The sequence below is a fragment of the Ursus maritimus genome, unplaced genomic scaffold, assembly GCF_017311325.1.
Source record: "Ursus maritimus isolate PB19 unplaced genomic scaffold, ASM1731132v1 scaffold_7, whole genome shotgun sequence".
NCBI lineage: Eukaryota > Metazoa > Chordata > Mammalia > Carnivora > Ursidae > Ursus > Ursus maritimus.
In genome coordinates, this window is record NW_024426885.1 from 71247939 (window position 1) to 71264692 (window position 16754).

Sequence of the window (16754 nt, forward strand, 5' to 3'; positions counted from 1 at the left end):
TCTTTAAAAAAAAATTTTTTTAAATCAGGATATTAATTACTTCTGGGGCAGAAATGCAAAATTCTTTTAAGTAAATACTGTTTGTTCATCACTATGGTAGACATACCATGTTCATATTCATATTATTCTTTAAATTATATATATTTTGATATACTGTCTGTATGTCTGATACATCAGAAAATTATGAAGACTGAACTTAAGTATATTTACAGCATTATAAAATTAGTTCATGTAAATAACCATCTGATGAAAAGACATAAAACAATTTTTGTCACATTCTAAATGAGTAAAAATCCAAACTCTTAAGTAATGAGAAATGTAAAATATTTTTATGAAAATATATACTTCATTTAATAGGTCATTTTTCCCCTTTCCCTGACAAATTTATTTATTTATTTTTTTTTTAATGATTTTTTATTATATTATGTTAGTCACCATACAGTACATCCCCGGTTTCCGATGTAAGGCTCAATGATTCATTAGTTCTGTATAACACCCAGTGCACCATGCAATACGTGCCCTCTTTACTACCCATCACCGGTCTATCCCATTCCCCCACCCCCCTCCCCTCTGAAGTCCTCAGTTTGTTTCTCATAGTCCATAGTCTCTCATGTTTCATTCCTCCTTCTGATTACCCCCCCTTTCTTTATCCCTTTCTTCCCCTACTGATCATCCTAGTTCTTATGTTCCATAGATGAGAGAAATCATATGATAGTTGTCTTTCTCTGCTTGACTTATTTCACTTAGCATTATCTCCTCCAGTGCCGTCCCTGACAAATTTATTAAATCCCCTCTCCAGTCTTCCTCATTTTTATTATTTGATATTTATACTTCATTCTGCCTTAAATGTTAAGCAATAATGCCATCATAAAAGAGATCATAATAGATGTAATCGAAATAAGCAAAGTTTGGTGTTCTTTATAAAAAAATTCAGTATAACTATATAATTTAATATCACATAACACAAACCATGCTTTACGTGGGAATGGAAAAGGACAGTACCTGAAAAACCCACAGTATAGTACTGTACGGTGGTAACTAAAATTTAACGACACCTTTAGATCTACTAGTAATAGAAATATTTCTAATCCTCAATCAATGGCTGATTTTATTTCACGTAACAACAGAAAACAAAATTCTGGTCCAATTAAAAAGCAGCGAATTGCCTTTACAGAATCTGATTTATAACAACTAAAAACATATAGTTGCATGCAACAGGATATTGGTTATGTTTACCTTGAAGTCCATTAAGGATGGAAGTAATTTCTATGGATTTAATATGAGCTGTATCAGAGTTTTTGGCATCGGTAAGATCCAGTTTGGATACCATTTCAGGAGATGAATTTGTCTGGAAAGGTGGTTTTGACAAACGCCGAAGTTTACAGTTTTTAGGAGAGTATTTTTCATCTTTGTCTTTTTCTTTGTCTAATTTATTCTAGGTTAAGAAAAAAAAGTATCTCTTGTTAATCATAATTTATCATGAGGCATTTATTAGTAACAATGTTAACACTCATTTTAAATTCAAAGTTGTTTTATATATTATTAAATAATAGGAAAAGAAAGAATATAAGAAGCTGCTCAAAAACAGCCAGAGATATTTTTCCAAAGTTTTTAACAAATACTACAGGATAAACAAAACATTTTTGTCTACTATTTAAATTTTAATAGTGGAGGTAAATTAGCAATCCCATAAGAAATTAAGACTAACAAACCTCATACTGCTAATAACTGGCATTACAAATTCTTCAAAATTAAATCCCAAAAGGCTTAAATATTCATTTAAATGAAAAACAATTTCAACCTGGTAGTTTCAAAACTTGTAACATTTTCAGTATAAAATGTGGGTTGGGAATGACAAAATTCTAAACATCTTCATTTAGCTGACACCTGGGAATAACTCTAAATAAATGATCTCTTATAAAGTGAAGTCAGGAGGCAATCTTCCTGCCTCATTGATAAATTAACATTTGAGGAAAAAAAACTGTTTACAACTAAGATGAGGAGAGGCTAACTGAAATACTTCCTGGAAACTGTTTTTAAATTTGTTTTGAAAATAATTTATATGAAAAATCATTTAGATAAGCTTCTAATGATGATGAAGAGCATGACGGCGCAGTAAACAACTCTGAAATCCTATTACAGAGACATACTATAGAATCTCAGTGACTATTTTCACACTTCTCGCAAAGATGGTATGCCACTATCACCATTCTGGATGCACAGAAGATAATTCATTACATATTACGGATGCTTTAGGGTAATGGTTCTCCAAGTGTGGTCCCTGGACCCACACCAGGAGCATCTTATGGGAATGTGTTAGAAATGCAAACTCCTGGAACAAACTTCAGATCTAGTGAATCAGAAATGCTGGGGATGGGGCCACGCCATCAGAGTTCCAACAAGTCCTCCACGTGACTGTGATAGGTGCTCAAGTGCGAGAGCCACCCACTTAAGACATCTGGGCTTAATTCTCAGAATGCACTGAAAAGTCTGATTTGCAAGTAGATGACCACAATCTATCAATAATTAGTGCTGCTCCATTTTTTCTCCTGTAGCTAGACTTTTCACTACTTCATTATTTTATTCCAGAGATCATAATGTATCATGTATTCTGAGGGCAGAAAAGGTCCATTCCATTCAAAATTCAGATATGGCTTTTAATGGTTATCAGAAGACAGATGAGACAGAGTGAGGGAAGGGTGTACAATATCAGAATATTATTTAGTAAGCTTTTTCAAACTTCACATGCCTCTTCCCTAATGACCAGGAATTGTAATATGCCATGGGAGGGGCCAAGAACTGAACTGAGAGTATTTAGGAAAACAACTCCCTTGGGAATATTCTAATACTGCTTCTCCCATCCCTACCACATCCTCTACCTGAGAAATACTCCTCCTAAAACTTGTTTTGTGTACGGAAACTGGCTTTTTTAACACCACTCACACACAACTCTGCCAGTAGCTAAAAGCAATGCTGAATATCCTGATTTCCATACTTCCCAATAAAGACCAAAAGTGAACATGAAAGGGATTTGAGAAGCCCTAGTTGTAGCTACATGGGGTTGCTACACCAAAACTTGAAGAACAGACTCAATTTTACAGTGAGAAAAGAACAACCATTCTGGGGGAAAGCCTGCACTATTTGGGGCCACCAGCACGAAAGTCAACAGCTCCTCAGTGTGAATACAGACTGAATTTCAGAAGAACTACTATAAACACCTCAACTATACACACACACACACACACACATATCATTCAAAGGATAAAAAAGCCATTAAAAAGATAAAAAAATTTTTTAAACCTAGTTAATGGTCGACTTTCTAATAAAACAGTTAAAACACTTAGTCTTAGAATAAATAAGAGTAATTCTATCATGCATAACAGTAGCATTAATTTTCACACCTGCTCATTAATAGATTCCCCATGGTACCCATCTATGGTGGGGCTAACAAGGTCCTGTGAACACATTCTAAGTTCCTGCAAATAGAGTCAGATAAAAATGAGGAGAAACAGACGAGGTGCAGACAGGCTCTCCTCTGCCTTCAGATACCTCCTTCTTTTCTTCCTCTGAATAGTTTACAGCCATTACACTAAGCCAGGCTCCCAGCCACACTATTTTACGGCTCCTAGCTGGAGATGAGAGGGGCAAAAAGGACTGAAATAATTTAAGTGAAATCAGGCTGGGTAGCTTTACACAATGTTGGGACTAAAAAAGCCTCAAAGATCATTTAGTACTGTTTCCAAAAGACCTTTCCGTAAGTTGACAATATTAACTATACCCAAATACAGCATTTGATAAATTCCCTATTCTACGAGAATTGCTATCTCTACTAACACTAACACACACACACTTAATGCATCATTTTAGAGGTAAAGTTCTTTAATTAACAGCTATGATGTAGCAAAATATGTACTTTTAGCAAAATAAGCACGTACCTTTATTTTCTTCCGATGTTTTATCTTTGGCACATTTTTATCAGCAGGTCTTACTATTTTATCTGCTTTAATCCATTCATCATATCTAAAATGAAAGGAAATTCATATAAATACACAAAACATCACAGAACTAACTACGCCATATTAAAGAGAAATTCATAAATAGAATCGTAACATTTTAGAACAGGAAAGGACCTTGGAGACAAGTTAGTTCGACTTCCTGGTTCAATGAATAAAGATACCAAGGCCCAAAAAAAGAGATGAAGTGATCTGCCCAAGGACATAATGTCAGCTACTGACTGAACCAAGACCAGAAAAACCTCTTGGCGTCTAAACTAGAGCTCCTTACTCTGCTACCAAAAAGAAACCAAATTTGTATTGTAAAGAAACCACAATATTGTCTACATTTTTTTGTTTTACTTTGTTTTGATTTTAAGAAGTAGACAGGTTTTTTTTTCTTCTAGACATATCAGGAAGCTAAGGTAATATGTTCTAGTTTTAAATGACTGCGTAATAGAAGAGCATAATATTATAACTTACAGACAATGCAAAATCAAAAAAAAAAAACCTTCCCATAAAATGGTAGGAAAGGTTTACTTAGCCAAGTTTTTCAATATTCTGAGATGCTTCCTACATATACACACAGCTGAGAGTCAACAGCTCTGATGGCCTTTCCACTCAATGCTGACAGTCTGTGTGAGTTTCACAGGGTACAACTTAATCCTGATTGCAATAAAGCTATTTGTTTAAAGCAAAAAAGAACAGCAGTTTATTTTTGTAAAAACTCAACTAGAAGGAAGAAACGTTAAAAATGAATTAACCTCTTTTTATGTTCAAAAGTTATATACATTTATTGTGGAAAATGGAAAACTCACTGACGTATCTAACTCCAGAACATGAACAACTGAAAATGAGCTTTTAAATTGAAATGTCCTCATTATCAGAGGTACTAAATGAAGTAATAAAGGCCCTAAGTCAGGAAGTTAATGACTTGGGTCATTATCTGACTAATAAATTATATTCTTGCTCTAGAGTAGGCCTGGAAAGTATGCCTGTAACAACTCCCAGGCAAAGTGCTACTGGCTGGTGCAAACTACTGGCTTTGGGGGCGCCTGGGTGGCTCAGTCGTTAAGCGTCTGCCTTGGGCTCAGGGTGTAATCCCAGAGTCCTGGGATCGAGCCCCATATCAGGCTCCTCCACTGGGAGCCTGCTTCTTCCTCTCCCACTCCCCCTGCCTGTGTTCCCTCTCTCACTGGCTGTCTCTATCAAATAAATAAATAAAATCTTAAAAACAAAAACAAAACAAAACAAAACTACTGGCTTTGGTAAAGCTGAGGGCACACCCCCAGGCCAGGGATTCTGCCAGTATCTGCTGGAAGCTATTGAGGGCCACAGTGATAATTTGAGAGAATGAGGAAGAATGGAATGAGTTCTAGGAAAGTTTTTCACATAATCCCTGCTGGCTACGTATGTGGCCCTGGTCAAGCCATTCTCAACATCAGACTTAGTGTATTCTGTACCAAATAAGACTGTATTTAAAAAGTAAAAATAAAAAAAAAAAGACTGCTATCATATATAGTTTTTAAGAATCAAACATGATAAGAACTTTGAAAAGTTTTAAAACAAATATTATTATTCCACTCAACATACCCCTTCTGGTATTTATACTTGCACAGTAGGACCTACCTAAATATTTATAGTACTTCTAACTTTCCCATGAATACTGAAAATTGCATTATGCTTGAGATGAAAGCAATTTAGTTCCTTTCGAAATTGGAGTGAAGTTGGAAAATGAACAGAAAATATCTCTGCCCTTCACAAAGTTGAACGTAAACTCCTAGAAGTTGCTCTTACTTGGATATAGTTATGAAAGTCAATGCAGTGTAATTTGTTTGAAAGAAGACAAAACAAGCTTTCTATGTTCTTATGAGATAACTGAAGATGGTTCATGATGGTTATACATAACATCAATGTAAGCTAAACAAGGATATAGTATTTTTTACCTTTCTTTACTGAAGACTATCTGTTATGTAGTTATTTTGTAATATCAGACACTTTTACTATTCAACTTGGGTTTCTGACATGAATTATATTTCACATTAGGGCAAAATAGTAGCTTTCAACTTAAGATCATCACCATGATATTATATATTTATATATCTTATACACAACACCAAATACATCAAACAAGAAAAATAAAACAAAACAAAACAAAACAATTATTGCCTCCGTAGTTAAAATGTTCACCGTGAGGGAGCAAGATTTCTTTATGACTCAGAGAGAATGGATATTACTTAAATTCTCTTAGGAACCAGGTAGAAGAAACATACACATTAATAAAACAACAGCTGCTGCCTTGGTACAGGCTGATGCCCACTGCCTAAGCTTTGTCAGTATACAGATGCTATCTGGTAAGCATTTTCTGTAGAGTCCTATAAGAGAACTGGCTATCAGAAGAACTTCAAGTAGTGACTCTGGATATGGAAGGAGTGTTGCACCAGGCAGAAAAGAAAAAAGACAAATTCTGGAATGAATTTGATGAAACGAACTACATACACTTTTAAAATATTGGAATAATAGTACTTAAAGACTACAGTCTTATACTATTTTTGGATGACAGTTCTGTTTTAAAATAATAAATATTCTGTATGGTTTTAGGAGATGCCTTAGAAAATTCTTTAAATATGTCTCCTATTGAAGTAATAGGTACTTGGCACATGGTAACTTAAAGTCCTATAAATATTAGCTAATATTATTACTCCTTTATTATTTGCCTCTTTTGGTTCTATTTTTTTCACTGTTTTTTGTTTGTTCAGGCATCCCCCTGTTCTGACACTATTCTCTTAGACTTTTTCTTTTCTCTGCCAGATTTAGTCTCTATTTTTATAAAATGTAGTAACACAATATTTTTTGTTATTATAATTAATAGCCATTAGAACTAGAACATGCCTTAAAAATCTATTAATGAATTTATTTCACAGATTAAGAAAACTGAAACCACGGAAGTAAATTGACTTTGCAATAGGCTTGTCAAAAAAGTACCAGGTAGGGAGTTAGAGAAAAATGGGAAAGGGACTGCCTCTTAAAACACTCTGGTCAATACCAGATTAATGGTAGAGGGCATGGATAGCAGGTCCCATCCAGAGTAAGCACAAAGAAGAGTCATAGACCAGCAGCTGGAAAAGCCACGTTAAAAATGCACAACCTGTGATGAAGGAGAACTGAAGACAATGTGAGAATTTTGATTAAGGGAGATCTTTTGAATTACAAATGCCCTTATCAAATAAAAGTTGAGATCACTGATTCAAACATTAACCCAGACAAATATTTCAAAACTTAATGAGGTTCTAAACAGTACTTTAATTGTCTGATTAATCTTACAAGGAACAAAAAAAGATTAGAGAATAAACTGAGAGCTGTAACTGATCACTGTATTTTAAAAATAAGAAATGTTCCTTCCCTTCATGTAATTAGAGTATCATGCAAGTGTTCCATTTTCTTTATAGAATACTTGCAAAGAACAGAAAGGAGAGACACGTAAGTTCATGTGGGAGAAAAACAAAACCTGGTTCCAAAAACAAAACAACAAAAAAACCCACAACCCCCAATATTTCCTAAAGACACTAACTTATGTGAAAGAAAGAGGTAGACCAATTTAATTTTGACTTTACTATGCCAGATAATTTAAATAAAGGAGGCAATATTAGTGGGTCAAGATCTCTGACTCCCTACCAAATACCAAGAATAAACACTTGAATGAAGGGAATCTAGTTCAGAACTACAAGAAGTTGATGCTGTTAATTCTATATAAACTTTGACTTTTAATACAGTATATTTAATATATAGTAAAAAAAAAAAAAACCACATATTTACTACAGGCATAATAAGAAAGTTATCAATGAAAACAGAAAATGAGAAAATTCAGCTCAAATCCAAATATCTTGAATATCATAAAAATTGAAATTACTGGAATTGGCAAAGAGCAGAAAACTGCAGCTAAGAAATAGAATACCGTAAAATAGTTCTCAATTTCTCCTTAGGGTACCATATCAAGTAAGATATCCATTCATCCTTCAAAATACATTCTCAAAGAATATAAGAATCTTAGTAACTAAATGTAATACATTTTTTTTTTAATTTGAAAATGTTTCTAGTCCTTTTCTCAGACATCCTCAAATACACAGGCATGCTGTCCTTCCCTCAGCTATAAAAGTCAGGGGCTCTCCAATATTCTCGATTCTGCTTTAAGTACCACAGAGGGAATCAAGAGCACATATTTTGATGGGGTCTTTCCACTGCATACGAAGAACACTACTTAACAGATATATAGGGTAACATGTCTTCAGACTTCAGAGAAACCACTTTTTCTCATTAAATACCTAGATCTCTCTTCAAGGTTAGTGGGCCTGTTGCTGTCAGTTGTCATGTTTAGTGATCATGTAGTCTGAGAAATAGGAGAGATATGTAAGCTAAGCAGTGGGCCTAAAAACAAAATGACTTGCAGCTTTGGATCTAAGCAATAGAGTTCTAAGAGAATGTCTGAAGAAAACCAGGTAGTTTGGATTATTGATAAAAACGGTCTTCCCTTTAATTAGACATTATCTTTAGAAATTATGATCACAAGCCAGTAATTGGCCTCTTTGTCACAAAAGGAAATATAGTTTACCAGGGCACAGTGAAAAGATTACTAAATTCTTCCATTTAAAAACAAATATTGAGGGGCACCTGGGTCGGTCAGTCAGTTGGGCATCTGCCTTCGGCTCAGGTTGTGGTCCCAGGGTCCTGGGATAAGCCCCGCATGGGCCTCCCTGCTCAGCAGGGAGGCCGCTTCTCACTCTCCCACTACTCCCCCCTCCCCACGCACGTGCTCTCTCAAATAAATAAAATGTTTAAAAATAAATAAAAACAAATATTGAAAAACTAAGAAAAATATTAAAACAAATACTGAATTAAAAAAAACAAATACTAAGTTAGAAAATTAAGTCTGTTAGTAATCAAACCATACTTTTTCAATGATCAATAAATCCACTGTAATTAATGGATGATATCTAGACAAGTACCTCATCAGATATTTAACTAAAATATTAAGGAAAATATTTTCAAAGTATATATATATGGCATACCTGAGAATATCTCTATTGATATCATCTAATAGTCAACTAATGGAACAAACACGAAAGAACAGATGCATGAGTAACTCATTTAACTTATAAACGTCTGCTCCCTGACCTACATAAAATGAAGGAGCTGGACCTGAAGTAAAAAGTTATGTGAAACTCCGTAACTAAAAGTATCCCTGAGGGCTTATTCATTTGATAAATACTTCTTAGGTGCTACTTGTGTGACAGATTCTGCACTAGGCACTGGGTATTCAGGAATGAAAGCAGCATGGCTCCTACCCACAAGGAGCTTACCATGTAACAGAGAAGACAACACTAAGCAGTAATTACGAAAGTAACAATACAAACCTTCTGAATCTTCTGATAAAAGCAGCCACATAGATATTTGAATTTTTTTAAATGTACTGAATTAAAATATTCATACAAAGCTAGAAGGAACCATTCAGAGACCATAACATACTTGCTCTCACCAGAGAAAAACAGAAAAACAGCTTTCTGATTTTTGTTTGGATGTGTTGGCAAATCACCTAAGAAACACTTAGCAATGATAAAAACGGAAAAGAAGGTTAGTCAACCAGCTAAGAAATCAAAATGGTTCTGTTGCCCACATCGATTCAGATTTTGGTTCTTCTTAAACCCAACCAAACCACTTTCAAAGAAATATTATCAGTGTGTATTAATACATACCCCAAAAGACATAACCTTAGAGATTTAAAAAAAAAATTACATGCAGAATAAAAATATTTAAAAAATAATTTCATAAGCAAAACGAAGCTGACATATTAAAAAGCTCACTATTTGAAATATGTATACAAATTATAAAAAATATAAAATCTAAGAACCATTAATTTAGATAAAATATTGAAATCATCTGCATTTTGTTTCCTGTAACGATTAGACTCATTTAGTAATAGCTGAATACTATGTACTTTATATCTTGTCTACCTATATATAAAAAGTTAAAGTATGTCATATAACTAACTCAGATTTTAAAAACTTCACATCTAAAGTGGAAATTTAGGCTATCTTAGCAAGGAAAGAAATTTTTTCCCCTTTCTTAAAGAAAAAAAATATAGGAAAAAAAAAGTATGACACCATAATAGGAGAAAAGACCAAGTCATATGAAAAGCAGCAATAGTTATTATAAACTTCATAAGACATTTTATCAATATTTGCCTATTTTCTATAATAATCTCAATTTACACATATTTTTAATCTGAGAGAATATCTAAAGCAAAATTTATAAAACACCCACTGAACATAATTTAATGCCTTCTGTCATGTTCTTAAGATATAACGAAACAAAAATAAAAGCATTATTATTATTGAAAAAATAAAATTCTAAGCAGGCCATTAACATTTCATATTTCCACTTCATATAACACTTAATATTAAATCCACATCAAAGACACAGGAATGGTGTTCAGCATAATAAAGAATATAACAGAATGACAATAACTTGAATATTATAGCATAATCATATTTAATATTTGACACAAGCAGCCCAAGAGCATGGTATAGTAATTATATCAGTTGGTTTTCCTAGAGTTTAACTCTGTAAAATGAAACAAAGGTATAGGTCTTTAGGCAGAGGTAATATATAATGTTAAGAACACATCGTAGAGCATTGTACCAGGCTCATTCATAGAAAGCATTGCAATTGGTTAACAACTGTGGCATTCACTATACTTTGTGACGCAGATACTGACTTTAAAAAGTACCTGAAAAGTTTACTTTATTGACATTTGATAAGTTTAGGGGATTAGTATTTATGCACGGTTAGACAAATATACTGATGGACCTACCCATCTACAAAACCACCAAATGAACAGGTCCACATTTACATTTTACATTAAACATACCTGACAATCTACAAAAACTACTGAACAGAACAGGTTCAATTTAGTAAACACTCTAAGTAAACACAAAGAAAGAAAGCCCATCTGAGTGCAAAAATACTCAAGTTACTAATCTTTTTTCATGAAGGAAATATTTATATTCACTTGCACTGAAAAACTAGTCAACTCAAAAGTCATATTTTTAAAGTACAAATTATAATGTTCGCTTTATTCACTGCTTTAACTGTCTCTACAGGTAGGACTATCTGACACAAAGCATCTTCATACTGCACAAGAATTTTTCACATCCCTTTGACTGCCATAGTACTTTTTAATTTTAATATGTTTTCCATCCTAAAAAGTAGATAAGCTGGGAGACTGTGACAGAGGGTTGGGGAAGTTCAGAGTTTGGAAAATATGACAGTGAGGTATGAAGAAAAAAAGAATGGGACACAGGAGGAAAAACATGCAAAGGGAATTCAAAGTCTTCATTCAAAAGACAGGGCAATATTCCCTCCCCACCTTCTAAACCAAGTTTGCAGATACTCACTCGGAAACCACTGTCAATGGTCTTCATTTATAGTTCTTTAACTTCACACTACAGCAATAAAGCAGACAAGTTCCTAGCGTACTCTGCTTTTCTTTCTATCATTATCAGAATAATTATTTCAAAGCACAGGAACAGAACAACTCTGTACTCTTTTATCAACATTCCTAAATTCAACGGCACACACAATGGAAGTATGGCAAGGATCAGATTACATGGAATAAAAGAAGAAAAAAAAAGTAAGGATGTAGAACAGTCTGTAGATGGAAGGAATAGAGAAATTAAGCTGAAGTGACATAAAAATTCTTAAAGGGACAAAAGGAGACAGAGGAGAAGGAAAGTTACAGAGCAGGAGTATTTCCAATCAGATTCATTCTAGTGTCTCACCCTCAACCCCATTTTGGCTACTAATTAGGAGATGGGCTCTTCATATGACAAAAAGGTATCATAAAAAAGAATTGACTACCATATTTACACATAAAAATTAACTCAAAACGGGTTAAAAACTTAGGTATTAGAGCTAAAACTATAAAATTCTTAGAAGAAAACACAGGAAAATTTTCACAACACTGGACTTGGTGATATTTTCTAGGATACACCACCAAAAGCATGGACAACCAAGAAAAAACACATGAATTTGGACTTTATCAAAATTTAAAACTTCTGTACTATCAAGAGAGTAAAAAGATAATTCTGCGGGTTCACAGAATGGGAGAAAATATCTGCAAATTATATATTTGAGAAAGGATTAATATACAGAACACATGAAAAAGAACTACCACTCAACAACAACAAAAACAATTCAAAAATGGGCAAAGGGCTTGAATGGACATTTCCCCCAAGGAAGACATACAAATAGCCAATAAGTCCATGAAAAGATGCTCACCGTCACTAGTCATTATAAACATGCAAATCAAAACCAAATGAGATACTCACTAGGTTAGCTATAAAAACTTTTTTTAAAAAACAGAAAATAACAAATGTTGGTGAGGATATGGAGAAACCAGAACCCCAATACTATTCTGGTAAGAATGTAAAATGGTGTGGCCTTTGTGAAAAACAGTGGGACAGTTCCTCAGAAAGTAAAACAAAGAGTTACCACATATAAGAGCATCAAGAGGCTCCAGTGAGAGAGCCAGGCCACAGATGTCCCAATCCCCCTTAGTCTCCATATTCTATAGGTGTCATTTTTATAGACCAGTCCCTTTTATTTAGATTCTTAACATCTGTTCTACTTCACTTTGTTGCCGGGAGGTCCAATTTAGTTCAGTATTTGTTTCCTACTTACCATATGCAGGCATGTACTTTTCTAGATGTGGTAAGGGATATTAATGGAATGAATATGAAATTGGGATTTTTTTTTCATGTTTTAAAGTTAAATGTACTTTTGTATTGGAAAGTAATGTGGTCCTGATGTAGAAAGCTTGAACAATTAAAAAAAAAAAAATTTACCCACAGTCCTTGGTGTAAGCTATTATTTCAGGACAAGTCCCTTTGGCTCCAAAGAATAATTTGGAAAAATTCAGTATCAGAAAAGTGACTCAAATTCGGACTGGAAAAATAGGAACAGAATGTAAAAGAAGTTAAAATGGATATCAGGAGGATAAAAGAAGAGCACAACTGTAAGGAAGAAAACACACAAAGACAAGAAGAGACAAAAGAGGATAATTGAGGAATGGTAGAAAAGGAAAATAAACAAGAAAAACAGTTGGCACTGTTGCAACTGTAACACAAGTGAAAATCATGGAAGGAGCGATCAGCTGGGTCAAAGAGCACTGATAAGGCAAGTAACAAGAGGTCAAGAAAGAAGGATGGAATTCAGCTAGATGGGGTCACTGGTAACAGGGAGGTCTAACAGGGGCAAAAGCCTTATTGGAGTGGGTTTACACAAAACAACAGGAGAGAAACTGGGTGACAAGTGTAAACTCGTAGTTTTGCTGGATGGAAATGAAGCAAAGAAATGGCACAGTAGGAAAAGCAGGTAAAGCTCAAGTGAGTTTTGAGATGGGAGAAAGAGCTGCAGGTCCAGACGTGGATGATTCAAAACAGAGTGAGAAACTGACAGAGAGAGGGAAAAAAAGGAAAATTTCTGGGCCCATGTCTCTGATTTAGGCAAGAAGGCATGACAATTAGAAGCCTGGCTTGAGATACTAGCATGCTTGTTTTCACGCAAGACTGAAGAGAAAGAGGCAGAGAATGCGGCAGCAGATGCAGGTAAGAAGGCAGATGTGGAAGTCCGCGAAATTCTCCTCTCACTTCAATTTTTCGATGAGGTTATAAAGTAAGGTCACCAATGGAAAGTGAGGATGGGGAAGAGATGCTGGGCATTTGAGAAGTAAGAAACAGTATGAAACAGTCTCCTGAGAAAGTAGGAGAGCAAATGCAAGAGGGACATATCGTGGCCACTTGAAGTTTATAGTCATGAATTTAAAAGAAGTCAGCATGGTTATTTGCTTTCTCCAGACAGGATCAGCGGCACAGATGCAGGCCAGGAGTAAGAGTATGAGATTTAAGCAGTGTTCTAGTGGTTTTTGTCAACGAAGGACTACAAAGCAACACAAGAGCAACAGAAGAGCATGACGGTCAAAGGAAATGATTGGAAGGAGTGACTGAAGGTAAGCAACACAAGGGGAGGGCTGAGGGCATCAGAAGGGACGGTGTTTGTAAATCCGGGTGGGGTAATTCCCTTGCCTGGACAATCAATTCCTTAATAAATAGGGACTACTTCTTTTTAGCTTCAGTCCAAGCACAGTATTTTGCATGTGATATTGAACTTATATATGCCAAATAAAGAAATAGATGTTTGTTAAACAGCAGCTGAATGTTAGCACAAAGTGGGTTTGAACCCATTTGTGAAAGCTTTTGACTAGTTCCCCCCCACTCCATTCCCTCAAAGGAGGAGCCAATTTGCTTAGAGAGATAAAATATTTTTTAAATGAAATACATTCTTATTTCAAGTAATATATTTAATAATTCATTTTCAGTTTCCTATAACTTACAATATGGAATAGAACTAACTTGTTACTTAGGAGTTTTACAGTTGAAATTTCAGTGTTGCTTTTCCCTTTCTCTTTTATTGGGGGTATCCTTTTAATGTAGTTGATGAATCTTAATATTAAAAAAACCTCTAATCAAATTCCCAACCCCTTGATTATGGAAAGCCAAACTGGAAATGGAGAAAAATAAATCAGCCTCAATACATAACACAATACTGATGTATTTTAAAACCCAAGCCAAGCAGTCTAGATAGCTGTAATACACTTAGCTGTATCACCGAACTGGGGATAAACCCAACACATGCAACAGAGATTATAGCAGTTGAATCTCAAAGTGTAACTTTATTTTCAAAAATCACTCCTACGTTTATGGCATGACTTAGAAACTTGAGATGAAAGGGATCCATTAGCTATGGTACTAAAAACTTCTATGAAATATTAACATCGCTAAGAGAAAACAAACAGAACACCTACTATTAAAAATTCCTGATGTATGATTATAATTTTTAAAAACATATGAGCTATGTTTTTTAAAAGACTAAAAAAGAACATATTACAATAGTTGTCTTTCTACTTTTATATATTTTGTCATTTTTCTACATTGAATGCTATTTTTATTTATTTTTTTATTTTTTTAAAGATTTATTTATTTATTTGACAGAGATAGAGACAGCCAGCGAGAGAGGGAACACAAGCAGGGGGAGTGGGAGAGGAAGAAGCAGGCTCCTAGCAGAGGAGCCTGATGTGGGGCTCGATCCCATAATGCCAGGATCACGCCCTGAGCCAAAGGCAGACGCCTAACGACTGCGCCACCCAGGCGCCCCTGAATGCTATTTTTGGAAGAATTAAAAACAATTTATAAAAAAGCACTGACTTTTCTCCAAGCACATGGCAACCCAGCCAAGTCTACTTGTATCAGACAACCGTTTTATATACGGCCACCTCATCTGAAAAATTCTGTAGCAGTATTATACCATTTGTAAGCCAGTATGTGGTTTAAGATCCAGAGTTCTGGCTATTTTCCAGAAAATTGGATGTAAGCCTGTAAAAATGTATCTTGTTTGTTCGTCATGGTATTACAAAACAAATTGGCTCAAACACTAACCTTTATGAAGCAAAAATTAACATTTTCAATGTGAAATGGGGTACAAATAAAAATATTAATATAAAGCTTAACACAGCATTTTAGAAAAAAGGAAAAATATAGAAATTAACAGAAAGACAGTATTTTTTAAACTAAGGCAGATACTCTTATTTTCTTTAAAATTTCTTCACTGAAAAGTGACCTTTCAGATCAAACAAAACTCACATTAATAGCACCATATAAAATTTCCTAAATTGCTATAGTAATGAATGACTGCCACTGAAGATAAAACTATTTTCAGGAACTTTCATGCATAAATCTTCATTTCTAATTTCACGTCTCTTAAGTGTAAATTCAAAGATCAAGCTGAAGACCACCGGAATAACAGGAAACTTGCTGTAGAACTGGTGAGGATTTGTTGCAGTCCCCATTAGATTAGCTTCAGAGAGAAACAGGAGTACTTTTCTATTGACTCAAAGCAAATTAACTCATCTACAGAAGTACAGTTTTCTCTATGATGCTGGAGTGTGGAGAGATCCACTCTACAAGTCTTCATCAAGTTGGTTAGTTTTCTTCTTTTGGAAGTTCAGACCATACAACGCTTCAGGTGTGAGGAGCAGATGGCATCCTTCTCAGTAACATAAGTTTGTCTTGTTGAACTAGATCTCATTTTCTTTTCTATATTATTAAAAACTTGAAGGCCTCAATTCAAAGTCTTCCCTTACCCTACCCAACCCCCTACCAGTTTCAAAGCTAAAATACCAACATTCTCTTTCTACCCTCTAAAATCCAAGTGTTCCTAGGATAAGATAACTCGCCTTTGGTCCATCTTTTCTTAACAAACAGAAATTTGTACATCTTCTTGCAGAATAATTTTATGAATGTCTCAATTCTTTCACCTAGTAAGCCTCTCTCTGTTTAATGAGATAATAGAAAATAATCAAGCCCTGACAATATTGCAAGTTAGAGAACACCTAAATTCTACCTGTCACAAAATTTAAAGCATTTAATAAAGGCCACTAGAAAAAGTGCCTCACTAGGACTAAAGAATTCAAGGAGAGGTAAAAGATGATGTGGCTCTTATCTAACCTGTGGGCATTATTCAGTAATTATTTTTTCCTGATTCAATTTTTTCCTTCCTAATTTTCAACTAACATTTTCAACATTTACAGTTACATCCTAGGCATAAATGAACTCCCTCTACATTTAAATTAATAAGATCATTTAGTAAGAT

General features: G+C 34.5%; 1 protein-coding gene across 9 annotated transcripts in view; it reads right to left on the bottom strand.

The window, feature by feature from the left end:
• The window catches only part of ARID4B (AT-rich interaction domain 4B), a 149438-nt gene that overhangs the window by 22752 nt on the left and 109932 nt on the right, over positions 1-16754 (bottom strand). For all 9 annotated transcript variants that reach the window (XR_005833235.1, XM_040624350.1, XM_040624349.1 and 6 more), the window contains 2 exons: positions 3936-4020; positions 1237-1435 (listed from right to left, as the gene is read on the bottom strand). Coding sequence is in view for 8 of the 9 variants with exons in the window: in XM_040624350.1 (XP_040480284.1) it covers positions 1237-1435; positions 3936-4020 (284 nt within the window). In the remaining variant the exon portion in view is untranslated. The remainder of the gene's footprint in view (positions 1-1236; positions 1436-3935; positions 4021-16754) is intronic.